This window comes from Schistocerca cancellata, chromosome 12 (assembly GCF_023864275.1).
Source record: "Schistocerca cancellata isolate TAMUIC-IGC-003103 chromosome 12, iqSchCanc2.1, whole genome shotgun sequence".
Taxonomy (NCBI): domain Eukaryota; kingdom Metazoa; phylum Arthropoda; class Insecta; order Orthoptera; family Acrididae; genus Schistocerca; species Schistocerca cancellata.
The window spans coordinates 104,703,541-104,721,110 of record NC_064637.1 but is presented as its reverse complement, the minus strand read 5'-3'; the positions used below and the strand labels follow the sequence as shown (position 1 = coordinate 104,721,110).

General features: G+C 37.6%; 1 protein-coding gene across 2 annotated transcripts in view; it reads right to left on the bottom strand.

Annotated features, from left to right (window-relative positions):
* Window positions 1–402: 402 nt before the first annotated feature.
* LOC126109601 (myc box-dependent-interacting protein 1) overlaps window positions 403–17,570 on the bottom strand; it is a 473,035-nt gene continuing 455,867 nt past the window's right edge. For both annotated transcript variants that reach the window (XM_049914643.1, XM_049914644.1), the window contains 2 exons: window positions 13,988–14,130; window positions 403–3,751 (listed from right to left, as the gene is read on the bottom strand). In XM_049914643.1, coding sequence (XP_049770600.1) covers window positions 3,671–3,751; window positions 13,988–14,130 — 224 coding nt within the window. In that variant the 3' untranslated portion in view covers window positions 403–3,670. The remainder of the gene's footprint in view (window positions 3,752–13,987; window positions 14,131–17,570) is intronic.

Below are 17,570 nucleotides of genomic sequence, written 5' to 3'. Positions count from 1 at the left end.
GTGCACACTATTTTCTCTTCGGCTATATGATGTCATTATTTGTGCCACACATCATGTGATATTAAAAATCTGATTTCAGTAACAGAATCAACAAATGCTGTTATCCATTCAGATCATTGAAGCCAAGGAAGAAGGTTGAGCAAAACTTTAATATCTTTTAAAACAAGATACAGTGTTTTAGTTTCTCTATACATATTAAACTAAAACAGTTTTACTTATGAAAAAAATTTAGTTCAATATATTTGTAACAGTATATAGCGGCAGTCTATCTTACTTCGAGAATATGGCAAAAAAAGGAAAGATAAGTTTCCAAAAATGGTACAAATTAAAATCTGTTATTGTTAATATTTTCAGCCATTTTTCCTCAGTTGCAACTTCAATTTGCTTTATCATACAGATTAGAAAAAAAAAATTGTTTTTTGCCAAGCAGAAGTTTCAGAGGGAGATGTGGAAGTGGTGAACAGTAGTGGTACACAGCAATCTTCAAGTTTCTTCATACACTTTCACACAACTGAAGACGTCCAGCATAAATACGAAACGTGTTCAGAACACACAAATAAAAAAATTCAGCTGCTCGAGACACAACTTTTTCCTTATCTATGTGATAAAGCAATATTAAAATCTGTGCATGTTCTGGCTACAATGACAGTTTATGTATCACAATATCAATAAAAATCAGAACAACAGTAATGTACACATGTTCACAGTAATATAATTATTATTTCAAAATGGCACCAGTGCTTCAACTGGAAATAATGAGAACTAATCACAATAAATCATGAATTATGTGTAGTAAAAATGTTTTAAAAATGCCTGAAAATAACATCTGAAATGCATGCGAATGGAAAATGAATGACACGATGGGCTGAATGCTTCTTACAAACAAACAAATGGACGGGAGGAGGTGTAAAAAGGTTTACACTTTAAATAAGGAGCACATTTGTAATCAACAAAGAAAACAACAACAACGACTTAAAAGCAATACACAATAAGCAATGTTGACTGAACTAAATTGTCCCTTCAATTTCTTACATTTTCTTTAAAAAATAAAACACTCCACTTATCCAGATAAAATTATCCAGAAACTACTTGTCGTTCTACTGGAAGGGGTGACAAGATTCTTTGAGCTTTCAGCTCTCCTATAATTCTTGGAAGCACACACATCACAAATTCATGCTCCCCAGTGAAATGGGAGGAGAAAAAAGTGGATAAAATAACTGCTATGGTATAAAGATAATAATAAACTGAGATTAATATTAGAACAACAACATTTTTATGAGTATTTTTATTCAGCGTTGACAGACAACCTAATACTCTATGCTGACGAATAACAGGGTATGATGAATGCTACACTATTGTAAATTCACAAATGAAATGATGGCGTAGCAAGAAAATGAACTGTGACGTTCTGAAACCTTCACCAGTGGTTCCCAAAGACACAGGTAGTGCCCCTAATGGAGAGGGTGGGGAGGCATAAAAAAAAAGGGTATTAAAAAAAAAGGGTAAAATTATCCCCATGAAGTGCGGAAGTGGGAATAAAGACAGTAATGTGAGCAACAATTTCAATTTAGACTGAAAGCCTGTGATCCTCCTTTCCCTGTTTTGAGAGAATGGATTGGATAGCAGCAGCTAAAGGAAGACACAAATTGGCATAAATGCTCCCTGAAACAAACTGTGAGCATGCAGTGGAACTGGTCAACTTCCACATTTCTTAAAGCAAGAAGCAAACCAGCAGATCAGAAATTTCCCCAATTTTTTCTGTCTATGTGTGTTTACTTTCCAGCGTAATAAATACTGTCACATAGACATTAGGAAGTACTGGCGTTCTCCTTTCAGACTATTAATAGAATTAGTGTCTTGTTATGTACTTTTCTTCTCTTTTTGTTTAATAAAGGCACTTATGGGCAGTTTTAACTCCTAGCTAGGCACCTGCAGAATACCTTTTTCTGATGGAAGAAAAAAAAATTTTGGAGACAATTTTGTGTTGTGCAAGATTATGGAGAGAACATTTGGTTTTTGTAGTTTCCAATATTCCACCGGGCTACATACAAGGAGGTAGATCGACAAAATATCTATTTTTCTACACAGTTCTCTCTCAACTGCAGGAAGAAAGAAATTTCTCAAGAAGAAGGATAAAAACACTGCCATATAAAATGCTTTCTCACAAAGATGGCAACTTGGCAACAGTGGCACATTACGATAAACACGTGCCGTATCATTTATTGCTGGTCAAGTGGAATGTTTACAACTTGAACAGGTAAATCTGTAAGGAGTACTAAATGCACATAGTGAAAACTTCGATGTATCTCCGGACGGACAGAATGAAAACGTTTGGGGACAGGTTTGCAGCGTGCTGACAAGAGCTTCGAAGAGTGCCCACTCTCTTTATGCAGGTGCCTAGGTAGGAGGGTGTCTGCCACAAAAACTGTGTTACAGGACATAGGCCACTGATAAAGTACTCTTACAGATTCTACAAATACAATACAATATATGTAACAATTTTACAGTCACTCTTGGCTCCACGTCTGGGCTCTTGTCTTGACGAGGGTAAAATTATAACCGAAGCAAAATCGGCACAACTCTGTTTAAAATGTCTTATTCTGTATCGACGTTTGTTCACAAATGATTATTCCTAAAAAAAAAAAAAAAACACACAGATGACAATTTACAACAGCAATAAAATTCAGCATGCTAACAGAGAAACACAATAGTGAGAAATAATTGTCCTGTGGTGTAGCACATAATGATTACTTGTAATATTCTTATAAACTATTGTATATAAAAATAAATTCAGAAGAGTAATTTTCATTTGGCACAATTTTATGCCCAAGACAAGGCAAAGAAGACCAAAAAAGTGGGAGAGATATCTTGATGTTCTTGAGGGGGGGGAAAAAATCAGTAAATGGAAATAGAAATTTGAATAGTCCCTTAGCCTGTGGGCTTGCAACAGTATTAGCAAGACAAGAATGAGTGTGATTCGTATTCTGAGCAATGTGAGCAGCTATAAGAAAACCTGCAGCAAACTTATAGCTGTCATAGTAGTTATATTTATATTAAAATAAGATAAAATAAGCTGTAAACTTCATAAAGGAAATTTAAATTTGACCGTGATTGCTTCAGAGTAACCAAATATAAAAACACGGCACCAGAATGTAGCTAATACAGGCAGAGCATGTTAAACAAAACTAAAAGAACAACTCCATTAAAATGTATGCTTACTTGTCCTTTTTTCATACATGACATTTGTCGTCTAGGAGGTAAGAACCCTCCTCCAAAAATTCAATGGTCTGACAATATTTCTCTCTAACACATACAATAACTAAGTGAAACTATACTGCCTTTTAAAACTGACCAACATTTTCAGAACTTCACCTTCAGAGGATCTGTCATCCTGCAATTGACTAACAAGTTGTAATCATAGAATGATGTCACTCTGCACCATTTACACAGTTTTGTCTGCACCGTGGCAGCAGGGAAAGTCACATGTAGTATAGAGGCGGACAGGCCCTCTCGAGTAAAGCAGAGATTCTCAGGTTTGCGTGTGACGGGAAACGGATTGCGGTGGGCCAGGAGCAGAGCCAAGAGTGGACCGGCCGGCCGAGGAACTGCTGGCCGAGCCGTGCCGCGAGGCCGGAAGCTGCCGTCACAGATCCGTGCGGCAGCGGCCACCTCACAGCGGCCGCGTGAAGTTGGCAGGGAACATGCCCTTCTCTCCTGTACCCTCTTTCACGCCCATCAGCCAGCCTTCCTCCTGGAACACAACAAAACCCATTCTATTAGTCTCCAAACATTCTTTATGACTACGGTAATATTTGAAATAGAATAGGAACGCTTATCTATGTAAAAGAATGCATAATGTTGCAATAAGGAACCCAGGGAGTGTGCACAATGAAACAACCTCTTCAGAATGTGGAATACTCACTACCGGTGTACTGGCTGGGTTTAATACCGGTTGCCATCTTGTTCTTGTTCTATACTGGGTGGCTATAATAATTAAAGTGCAGCTGCTCACGGAGGTCCAGTGTGGACCGTAATCATTGAATGACAGTGAAACTTGACAGATGTTTTGCTGTGAATTAGAGACTGTTTCGAAACAAATGAAACAGTAATGTTTTGATACGTTGTTTCGAAACAGTGAAACAGTTTGTGTTTCGTAATCTAATAAACCTACACATTTTATCATCTTGAATGTCTACCGTATAAGTATGTCCATATAAACACAAATGAGGTGTGAGAGCGCTGATCATATTGCAGAAAGTATGAAACTATCACTTAGGCGTCTTGCCAGTTTTGTATTTCCTGCAGCAAATGCGCTGCTTTCGTGTCATGTGACTTTCATACTTTTCAATTGGCTGAGGACAGCCATAGCTGAAGATAGAAGAACCACCACGAACGGAACTGGAGGTGGAAGCAAACTGCAGAAACAACGGATATGCTACTAGGATTACCACATTCCTTTAGTATGGTTAATATACCCATCCTGCTAATTTCCATGCACACAAAGGGAATCATTGTGGATAATAGGCACAGTGACTATAGACTCACAAATAATGCCAAGTAATTTGAATAAATAACAAAAGATAACAGAAAAAATTTGTCTTTCAAGGTGTTTCGAACCGTCGATACGTCAAACAGATTGCTTGCAATTATAACTACATCAAATGTATGTATATGTCTAATAACTGTCACTCTATGCCTTTTTTATTCAAAATGTTGTAGGCTTACTTGCGTTTCTTAATATGATTACTGTACATGAACAGAGAAGCGTATGTTATAAAAAAAGTGTAATTTAACAATGATTTTCACATATTTATTATTTTGAATGTGAACAGTATGCGTTGTTTTATTGCTTGGTTAGTGTTTATAAAGCAGATGTTATGCCATTTCAGAATAGGACAGTCAGCTAGAAATGAAGCTTTATTTTCGGATATCTTAAGCTTCCTGCTATTGCTTGTCAAAAAGATTTCGACACTCTTTAAAGTGTTTCATGAAGTAGTACATTGTGTTTCAGTACCTGTGCCGAGCCCAAATCTCGTCCGACACAGAGCGGAATGAAACATCACTGTTTTGATACAAATAGTCCATTCCAAGCACAGGTGGACTGAAACAGCCTTATTTTGAAACAACGATACAGTTTCTGTGTCTGGCTAGAGATCGAATCTGGTCCGGTTATCTGAGACAGGGGTGGAATGAAACACCACTGTTTCGAAACAGTGAACCACAGCTGTTCCGAAACACTGAAACAGTTCCATGTATCGATACACTGTGTCAAAAAGTAGAAACAGTGGCCAAGTCTACTGTCAATGCAAGAAAGACCTATAGAAATGTTTCCATATGCAATGGATTAGAAACAGGACATGGGCAGAAATGGTCAAATGAATGAGAAAGTCATAATGTTTATATTTTATTATTAACTGCCACTTACACAATTTGCAGATGTACAGCAGCAGATTTGCACCTGGTGGCCAACATTGGAGCTTTTTTTTCCAGTGTAAATTGGTTCTACATTAGCTCATATGCCAAGTTTCTTTCTCATATGATAATTACGGCTCACACTGGATCTCCACAAGTAGCTGGACATTAATTATAACCACCCAGTATAAATGATACTCCATTAAGCACCTGAGATGTCTGACTCTTTCTCTCTGCTTGCATTTCAGGAATTATAATTAAGGCTATAAGAATTAATAACTGGTTCTCTGCAAATGGACTTGCAACGAACTTATGATACTTTTGTGAAAAAACTGTCTAAGATTGGCAAATAAACTGCTTTATTTTTATGCCATTTTTGGCTACTACTTTCATCAGTTATCTGCAATTAATATTAAAGGAACATAAAGTGCAACAAGTTGTACATCACTAAGCTACAATAAATTAAAAACAAAAGTTAAATAATATATTTAATAAAGTTTACTTAACTTAGTACTTGCAAAACAAAGGTTCATTGTCAATCTTAAAGCTCTAATAATGGCATCAACTAATGATGGAGTTAAAAAATTATACGAAGATGGGTGGAGCTAGTGTGAGGTTGTTGCCTTCAAATTTTATTTTATCTTCTTTTTGTCCTTGTTCACTTCATTCTTGTAAAAAAGACAGACATTCTTTTAATTATAAACATACAAAGCTCAATTATAAATGGCAACAAATGAATATAGTTGGATACTCATGACATTAACTTTACAGATGGCGGCAATTAGTCCGTGTGGACTTTGCTTAAACTTAACAAGTATTAATTGACTGTGTTATACAGTATTTTCTATACAACAGCTGTATGTACTTTAGTACATGTCAAATAAATAAGAAAACTGTGAACTAAAACTTAGCCAAACAATATTGTAAAATGTGTAGATTTTTAAAACAGACTGTAAAGAATAAAAGCAAATCTGATTGTTAAATTCAAATATTTTGGAACACAGCTCTGTCTAGGTCCACATGTTGCTACAATGAATGTCTTCATATTAGCTGACACCTCAATTAGGCATAGATTTTACGACTGACATGGAACCTTGTTTTGCAAGTTCTAAGTTTTTCGGTGAGTGAACTTTCTAAAAATATTTTTTTTTTAATGTTGTACAACAAACACCTGTCACTCTTTTATGTTCCTTTTATCTTAATTGTAGATCTGACGTATCCAAAATAGCATAATAAATCAATCAATCAATTTGGTGAACTAGACTGTTTTATTCACAATAACCATATTGATAAGAATCTAACCTGGAAGTTACATGTTACGCCTCACCATAAATGCTTAAGCTTTACAACTTTTATATTACAGATAGTATCAGATGTTGGAGATACCAGTGTCAAAGTCGACTTCACATTTTTTGGCACAGCTCTCCATAGAGGAAGAAAGTGTTGTGGTACAGAACATGTACATGGCTCTTTTGAAATGTTGAGCATACTGACAATACCCTAACAGTACATTTAATTTCTTATAAAGTTGTTGACAGCAATTAATGACTGGTGAAAAACAACAGTATTATTCATAAATATAAGTTCAATGAATGGTCTCAGAAAATAAAGGAAACAATAGTTAAAAAACCTTTCCTATTCTTCAAAATAATCACGTTTAGCTACAACACACTTCTGACATCAGTAGTAAAGTTGGTAGAAACAGTCTGCAAATGCTTCCTGTGTAATCACTAGGCATCATGGCCATAAGTTGTTGGATATCCTCATCATTTGCAGGAGCTGAGTATGGGTTACCAATACAATCCACAGATCAAGTGACAGTTAATGGCACAGTGTTCATCATCTTGCTCACCTCCCCACAAAAATGGGGGGGGGGGGGGGGGGGAGGAGGGAGGGGGGGCGGAGAGAGAGAGAGAGAGAGAGAGAGAGAGAGAGAGAGAGAGAGAGAGAGAGAGAGAGAGAGAGAGAGAGAGAGAGAGACTTCCTTTTTTAACTTCTCAACCTATCCTTCCTCAGAAGAAACAGAATTAATAATTCCAACACCATATAAAAGTAAATATTTTGCTTACTCAAGGTGAGTACTGGCCACTAGGTCTGTCTCATAAAGTAGAATTCTGTGATCAACAGAATCAAAGGCTTTGGGAAATATCACAGAATTTTCCAACAGAACAATTTTTCTTTTTGAGCTCTGCCATGACATCATTTGTCAGGTCAGGTATTCCTGTACCTACCGAGATTTCTTCCTGAAAGTCAATGGGAGAGGCAGCAGACAAGTTCTGCTCACTTAAATGAAAACGTATTCTACCATAGGTCACTGTCGCAAACGCTTTTGCAAAGACTGGAAGGTAATAGATAGATCTGTAATTGGAGGTGGTTTGCATGTCTCCAGTTTTGCAAATGGCTGTTATTACATGATATTTACATCTTTTATGAAATATGCTCAGAGCTGTAAATTCACTTCAAGAATAACTTACGGGTAATGCTATCAAGTCACTTTTTACACCACTTTCTGTGTTCGTGTTTTAACAAGAATTAAATATTATGCTAGAAACACCACCACAGCCAGCAGATTTACTACTTTTTGGTGATCTGATGAATTTTGCAAATATTCTTAGGGGTTGTGTTTTTCAAACTAATATTTGTTGGTGGTACATGGAGCGTCTGTACAAGTAAATCTAACTCGTGTGCATTTTTTTGTTTGTTAGTGGGTGCAATGTCTGCTACCAATGTGAGGAAGTAACAACAGAATTTGTTGGTTGATGGTTTGCAAGTGTAACCATTTCTGCAGAGATCTTAGCTAGGGGGTGAATTTCATAATGGTCACTAAATTGTTTGTTTCATTTTTAATTACGATTAAAATAGTTTTTGGCTTATTCTTGGAGTAACGTATTTTTGTAGTAAAATACACAAGTTTTGAACTGCCTGGCAGATTAAAACTGTCGGCCAGACTGGGACTCAAACCTGGGATTGTTTCCTTCAGCAGGTAAGCATGACCCACGGCCTGCCCTCAGTTCTGTCAGTACCTCATCTTCTACCTTCCTACATGAGTTTTGCTTTTTTAACATCAGATTGGAGATTTTTACCATACTAGTGGTAATGCAGTTTCAACTCTTTAAATGAGTTTGAACATGGTGTGGTGTTACAGTTGGTGCACAAGCAATGGGACACAGCATCTCTGAGGTAGTGGTGAAGTGGGGATTTTCCCATATGACCGTTTCACCAGTGTACCGTGAATATCAGGAATCTGGTAGAACATCAAATCTCCGACATCACTGCGGCCGGAAAAAGATCCTGCAAGAACGGGACCAATGACGCCTGAAGAGAATCTTTCAATATGACGGAAGTGCAATCCTTCTGCAAATTGCTGCAGATTTCAATGCTGGGCCATCAGCAAGTGTCAACGTGCGACCCATTCAATGAAACATCATCGGTATGGGCTTTCGGAGCTGAAGGCCCACTCATGTACCCAGCACAACACAAAGCTTTACACGTCGCCAGGCCGCATCAACACCAACATTGCACTGTTGATGACTGGAAACATGTTCCCTGGTTGGACAAGTCTCATTTAAAATTGTATCGAGTGGATGGATGTGTACAGGTATCCATGGACCCTGCATGTCAGCAGACATGATTTGAAGTGGAATGATCATATAAAATTAATTGTTGGTAAGGCGGGTACCAGGTTGAGATTCATTGGGAGAGTCCTTAGAAAATGTAGTCCATCAACAAAGGAGGTGGCTTACAAAACACTCGTTCGACCTATACTTGAGTATTGCTCATCAGTGTGGGATCCGTACCAGATCGGGTTGACGGAGGAGATAGAGAAGATCCAAAGGAGAGCGGTGCGTTTCGTCACAGGGTTATTTGGTAACCGTGATAGCGTTATGGAGATGTTTTACAAACTCAAGTGGCAGACTCTGCAAGAGAGGCGCTCTGCATCGCGGTGTAGCTTGCTCGCCAGGTTTCGAGAGGGTGCGTTTCTGGATGAGGTATCGAATATATTGCTTCCCCCTACTTATACCTCCCGAGGAGATCACGAATGTAAAATTAGAGAGATTAGAGCGCGCACAGAGGCTTTCAGACAGTCGTTCTTCCCGCGAACCATACGCGACTGGAACAGGAAAGGGAGATAATGACAGTGGCACGTAAAGTGCCCTCCGCCACACACCGTTGGGTGGCTTGCGGAGTATAAATGTAGATGTAGATGTAGATGTAGATGTAGGACTTTCAAGCTGGTGGAGACTCTGTAATGGCATGAGGCTTGTGCAGTTGGAACGATATGGGATCCCTGATACATCTATATACGACTCTGACAGGTGACACATACATAAGCATCCTGTTTGATCACCTGCATCCATTCATGTCCATTGTGCATTTAGGGCGACTTGGGCAATTCCAGCAGGACAATGCGACACCCCACACGTCCAGAATTGCTACAGAGAGGCTCCAGGAAGACTCTTCTGAGTTTAAACACTTCCACTGGCCACCAAACTCCCCAGACATGAACATCATTGAGCATATCTGGGATGCCTTGTAACATGTTATTCAGAAGAGCTCTCCACCCTTTGTGCTCTTATGGATTTATGGACAGCCCTGCAGGATTCATGGCGTCACTTCCCTCCAGCACTACTTCAGACACTGGTCAAGCCTGTGCCACATCATGTTGTGACACTTCTGCATGCTGGCGGGGGTCCTGCACAATATTAGGCAAGTGTACCAGTTTCTTTGGCTCTTAAGTGTATTTTATTATTGACAACTGTCTGCCAAGATAAACCATTTACTATTGACGTTAGTGCTAAATAAATGCAGACTGTTTGGTCTAAAACCTAATTGTCAACAGCTGTTGCACTATTTATTTCACACACATCCATGCCCGAGGCAGGATTCAAACCTGCAACCATAGCAGCCGCGTGGTTCCAGACTAAAGTGCCTAGAACTGCTCGGCGACAAGAGGCCAGCTCAATCCTCTTGGGAAGTTTACTGAGGAAAATAATGCATAGCTGTACATTAACAACTTAGGTGCCCTTAGTCAGTACCATCCGACAGAAAATTGATGTTAAAGCCTCCACAAACAACGATGCTCCAGGAACATCTGCATGACCTCATTAAAACTGTATCCAACTGCTTTACAGAGCTTAAGAGTCTTTCTTCATTAACCTGAAGGGTTGGAAACATTTTGAAGACCTTCATCTGTCAAAATAGATCTGTTCTGCTATGCACAACAAGTCTGCTGAAATTCCATCTACCCTTTCATTTTCTTGAATGGATATAAGACAGTCACCTTTTTTATTTATGAGGCTTCTGAGGTTTTAGTGGAAAATACTAAACATTTCTTTTAATGTATGAGGTTTTGTTCAAGCAATATTTTGTTTTGCCAGTAGCAGTAAATATTCAATCTGTGTCTGCACTTATTCTACAGCACTGGCTTTTGAAAGAATTGACCCTTAAATAGTTTAGGGAACACATGGTAGATCACTGGGATGGGATGGATACTGCCTTGGTCAGACTGGACAGTTTTGGGAATTAGCCATGTGGGCAGCCTCTTACCAGAAGCATTCGTTTACGTACTGCAGCATGTATTGTGCGGCAGTACTGTGATGCATTAACAGATTTCCTGTTAACAATGAGTCTGTGTGTAAGGTCAGTGTGTAATAAGAGGTCTGTGAGCACTAGATGGAAGTCAAAACCAAAAGAGAGGGCACATAGTACAGAAAAAGTCCAGATACATTTTATCCGAGAAAATATAGTAAGGGGATTCATGTTGAACTTAGTGAAAGAAATCTAATACAATGCTCAATTTTGAGCCTCTTAGCCCCTGCTACTATTTCTAGAGAATAAAATTAAGTCTACTAGAAATGAGTTTCTGGGTTGCTATCACGAGCACATGAGCACATCAATTGAGGAAGGGGGGGGGGGGGGGGGGGCAGGTGATGAAAGAAAGGTGCACAGTGGAAGTGAGATGTGTTAATTTATGCACCACTTACTAAAAATATCGTTTTCTGTCATCTAAGATAATCTGCCATCCAGAAATCATAAATTTCAGATACCTTTTTTTTATTTATTGGAGTGCACAGCTATTTAAAACCAGTACCAGTAACATTAATTAGATCTTTGGTATTAAAAAAGCTGCATAATATGTCATTCAAAGTAACATGGGGATATGCTGTTACCCTGGAAGTCACCATATAAAAGAAATGTGACAAAAAAACGATATCATCATAGTAAAATCACTGATAGACACAAAAGGTACAATTATATAGATGTTATATACAACATGTAATAAATTAAAGTTTTATATTAATGACTTCATGTCCTCAGCAAAACAACATTAACCATATTTTACAAATGAGTATCATGCAGTCACACAAACAGAATATGGTACAAATCTGTGCCATATGTGTCAGTATCGTGAGATTGAAAGTGTTTAATTTTTGTCAAACATTTGAAAATTTCTTTGTCGAACACTTATCTTTCAGTGTGTCCTTTCAAGTGTACAGTGGAGTTGTCAATTCCTTTATTTTATGGGCACCTAACACTATCTATACCCCCATGAAGGGACTCCTCACGAGGTGGAATCAAGTAGACAATTAAAAATGCTAACTTTCTACAAAAGTACGGAATGTTGGAAATTAGAAATGCAACTGCGAAAGCCATACAATGATGTACCACCAAAAGCTAAACTTAACTGATACTGAACTGAACTGAACTGAACTGGAGAGCGAACAAAGAGACTGTACGGTTAATAGCAACATCAGTACATAGAGTAACAGGCCATTTTATCAGTATATATGCCACTACACAGTTACATGAATGAAATATCTAAAGGTGCTGGTGGAATGAAGTGCATTAGGGAGAATGTTTTATGCACATTCTGCCACACTTTTATCACAGGGAATGCATAATTTTATGCTTAAAGGAAAATAAAACGAAGTAGTTAATATAAAATGAGGCCCTTTCATGGTTGTCTTCAATCTTAGGAACAGAAAGAAGTTGCAGGAGGCTATGGCAAATACAGTTGTTGAAGCAACATAATGGTTTTGTTTTTGCTGAAAAGTGATGAAAAAGCATCAATGTGCAAGCAGGAGCACTATTATGATGCATTCAGATTGCTTGAGGCAAATAGCACGTAACTCCCAGGAAGTATCCCTTATTGACAGTATGACCATAAGACAGGAATTCATGATGGACTATCCCATTTTAATTGAAGAAAATAGTGAAAGGAACCTTCACACATAATTCAACTTTAATTTTTTTCAGTTTTGGCAGTTTCCATTGGGATGATTAGGCCTCAGTTATGCCATCATACCTATATACCCATGTTTTGCTACCTGTTATAACCTCCTTTATAATTAGAAGTTCTGGATCATTGTTGCTTCATTCACCAATTCCTGAGCAATGTCTATTGTATGCAATGTCATTTTTGGTCGAACCTCAATAATTTCAAAACAAACTTTGGTGCTACACATTTCATGCTGAAAAAAAAAAAATTGCTTGTCATGAGCCAAAGGATATGCCGATATCATGAGCAACCCCTCTGATGGTGATTCAACAATTTTCCTGAATCATTTTCTTTATTTCTTCCTCATTTATGTGCTAGGCCATCCCGGGCAATTGTCATCTTCAAAATCTTCTCAACCCACTTTGGAACATTTATACCGCTCATAAAACCTTGTCTTACTCATAGCAGATTCACCAAGAGCCACAGTCAGCGTTTCGAATGCAGTGATGCACTTTATTCCATTTTTCAAGCACAATTTAATGTAAATTCTTTGACCTATCTTTTTTGAAAGTAAGAAGTCTTAAGGCACTTTACACCGCTTTTAACCTTCTTGACTGTCAACAATAAACTAAATATTCAAAACAGATGAAAATGCCAGCATACATCAGATAAATGTGTACTAGCAAGATTTTAAAAATTGAAATTTGGATGTTTAAAACCTGTGAAATTAAATTCCCATTATTTTTTGATCGCAGCTCCTATGAACTACAACGTTTCTCTCTACATTTCCCTTTCTTATACATGCTCCCTGTTTAACTAACACTTAAGCAGCCTACAACACTTCGACTGGCAGACTAAATCATCCAATGTTAATCCCTAGAAAATGTGTAGGACTAAATGGAACAGCAAGTGAAAGCTTGATATTAACATCCCTGCAAAGTGGCAGCTCTAAATGATCTAACCATCAGCTGGATACTCCATACCCAAAGAAACTTGTCAACATTTTTTTGTCTCATAATTGAGGCTGTTATTGATCTGATAGTGTTATACAGCATTAGCGAGATGTCTTCTTGTGGTAACTAATTTTTGGTGCAGTGTGATTATTTATGAGAAGAAATGCGGAACATGGAGCAGCATTCAATCAGGCATAAATAGAGTGCCATTAGTTGTCACTGACTGCACGTAAAATCCAGACACAGATTGGACAGTACAAAATCCTGCAACAAACCTGTAATGGCAGACTCTACACCAATAGACGCTCCCCCGTCACTCTTACTGAGCCAACAGCTACAAGTAGCAGAATGCTACAGCCACACAGAAGAGGAACCAGATGGGGGCACCACCGCTATTACAGACCTGTTCCTCCGGGTCGTCGTACTCCACGACTCTGATAATCTCGCCCACGTCGAATGACAGCTCGTCCACGTCCTCGCGATTGTACTTGTACGTCGCTTTCACACGGTACAGGACCCCTGGTGGGAGGTTGTCGGTTGTAGCACCTGTCGAGAAAAGGGGTACATTTTTACAAAACAGTTTGCTAACAACTACTTGAGAAACTGGAGTACATCAGTGGCTTGCCTCAAATTAACAATTAAAGCATGTAGAACACATCAGAAAACAGGATTAGTATCACCTCCCTAAATTTGCAAATCTAACTGTGATGCCATGTCACCTGTGGGAAGCAAGAACAGACAAATGTTATCCCCTCTCAAGTTCATTGCTAACCTTAGTGGCATGGCCTTTACTTTGGAAAGTCATTAGCAGCAAGTCTCTTATCTAAATATTTTCAGTAACATTCTGCTGCTGTAAAATATTAATTAAAAGGTGCAAAAGTTTCGAATAAGCAGTAAAATGCAAATTACACATACAGCCTATAAAACAAAATGGAAGCACTCATCTGCTTGAAAAACAGGCATAAATATTTCTTCCAGCCATCTGTAATCAGCTAAATCTTATATTCAGAAAGTGTGAATGCTAAAAAGTTCTCGATTGTCATATTTGTGTAGTGCAGATCAGATAATGTGAGCATGAACACTGCAGTGAGATAAAGAGAAAAGTGTTGCTTCATCTGTAGTCATCTGAGGGTTCTTACTCACATGAGTTCAAATATAGCAACAAGTCATCAGAAGAATTTTATGTTATCATCTCCAATAGGCTCCACCTTGATAGCTGTGTGATGATGTTTACAACACTGAATGTGAATTAAGTTTTGTGGCCATTATTTTTAAAATCAGATTTTCATCAATTTTTTGTTGTTGTGGTCTTTAGTCCAGAGACTGGTTTGATGCAGCTCTCCATGCTACTCTATCCTGTGCAAGCTTCTTCATCTCCCAGTACCTAATGCAACCTACATCCTTCTGAATCTGTTTAGTGTACCCTTCATGCTGCCCTCCAATACTAAATTGGTGATCGCTTGATGCCTCAGAATATGTCCTACCGAGCGATCCCTCCTCCTAGTCAAGTTGTGCCACAAATTCCTCATCTCCCCAATTCTATTCAATACCTCCTCATTAGTTATGTGATCTACCCATCTAATCTTCAGCATTAATAAAAATATTTAGGAGAACATGGTACAGTTAATATTATGTTATTTGCTGGTTCTCAGTCATTATGTCATACACTGCGGTTTGTAATGGGACACCCTCCTCTAACATTGCCCTCCACCCCACCCCCTTTTAATAGAAATGACGGATACAATGTATACTATCGATTATTCTATAGGTGAACATTGTATCAGCTGTTTAACTGAATGAACTTCATTTGATTCTGTGTATGATGTGCTATATTTCAGGCTGGAATGTATAAAAATAAATTAATTTGTTACAAGCGACATGTACTAACAGTTAAAATTATTCTTCTCTTAAAAATATTTGAAATTACGAAATATCGGACATATTTAAAATTAATGTTATTAATTGCACAACATAATGCTAATTATTAAATTTATTTCTGAATAATGATATAATGATATATTCAAGAAAGTATGTTAACTCTTTCGCTTCGTAAACTCTTTGGAATATTGTGAGTACCGCAGAATGTTATTAGTAGTGGGCATGGTTCTGATTGAATCAGACGTGTTTTTGACTGTGTCACTAATAATGTAATTTGTGGTGTGATAGACGTGGATATTGTGTAGTCTGTGTGATATTTAAGAATGTTACAAAGAATAAAATTCAAGAATAATACAGCAAAATCTTATTCAGTCATCAGGAACCCACAACATTAAATCAAAATTTCAGCCACAAGAATGTACCCCTAGACGCAAAAACTGGAGCCAACAACAAGAGAAAAAGAAGATGAGTAAAAAGTTTTTCTTTTGTATCTCATGCCTCACGAAGCTTTAAAAACTTGTGCAGAGACAGAAAATTTTAATAGTGACGTGTGGGAGCGTAATATTACAGGTTGCATGTAAGTGGTTGATTTGCATTTCATCTTCATCTCTTTCCATACTTAAAATTCAGCAATAGAATCAATCTTTCATGCCTAGAGGTCACTTCCATGATGGGACATATTTAGGAATACTACTCATTCAGGGATTTACTTCTCAGATAACACAAGGAAAAAACGTGTGCTTTATACACTAACTAAATTATGGCTATGGTATGGTTCAGTTATGTAATAAATCTCAATACAGAAACAATTTTAATTATTTCTGCACAAACAAGTCTTACTGTTAACACTGACAAGGTTTCTGAGTCATATGGTCTACTGTTAGTCACCCTGGGTACAGATATGCTGTGTACATAAAACGTTAATACAAACATGTTATACATTCAACAATAAATGTTATTTCCAAAATGCAACACTTATTTGTTATAATGCTCAATTATTAACCACATAAAGTCAAAGACAGTACATTGTAGGGATAATGGGAAACCTTGGTTGTACAAGAAAGCTGTAGAACAAATTTACAAAGAAATCATAACAACAGTTAATTGGCATTGCAGCACAAATAAACTCCTACTCAAAGAACAAGTTGAACAGTGAATAATCTTGCCTGTCTTCCAATTTGTCAAAACTGACCTAACACAATGACAGAAAAGGCAGCTGCATTGCAGAAAAATGTATAAACCCGACTTTGTATTGCTTCAGTGCACCATTATTGACATTTCAGAGCCCGTCTGCACTTTCTGTAGTAGGAGGAGAGTTCAATATTTTGGGAAGTTCCTTACTAATGTATTGTTGTGTAATTAGATATGTATTTTACTTTTACCTGTTTCAGAAACTTGCTTTATGTGTAGCTCCCTGGACATGAGTATTGAAAGAAACCAACAGGAAAGAAAGTGAGATTCAAGATATACAAAATAATATTTTCTATCAAGTGGTTTCCAGCAATAGATTACTGTTATATGGCTATGTATAACTATTTGCTCACAAGAATAATTATTGTTCTCATTCTAATCATCATTTTTTTAAATAGTTTGATCTTTTCATACAGATTAGGTTAAATAAGACTGGCTCGGAAAATATTTACAAGTGTGATGCGAGACTGACCCTCTTTCAGGGGGCTCCGACTGTGGGTGCTACAGTACTTGCGCACCCCATTCTAAATTCTTTCGGATGCCCAGCACCCACACAATAAGGGGAATGAATAATAAAAGTGAAATAAAAATCATACCAAATGCAGTTTTACAATAACAAGTGGAGATCGTATTGTAACCCACTCACCCACAAATGCATACAAAAATAAATTCAAAGTAGCATTGATGGTACTGATCTTTGAACCATTTGAGTGATGGTCCATCTCTGAGGTGGACATAATGGAATGATGGATCAGCTCTCAGTCTGTGCAGATGGCTGCATCAGTCACAAATAGTAATTGATACGAACAGTTTTAAGTGGTTAGGCTTATAACGTTAGTGTATGTAATGTCAGGCAAAGTGTCGTAACTAGTGTTTTGTGTAATTGGGAAAACATAATGCAATTTATCAAGGAGGTT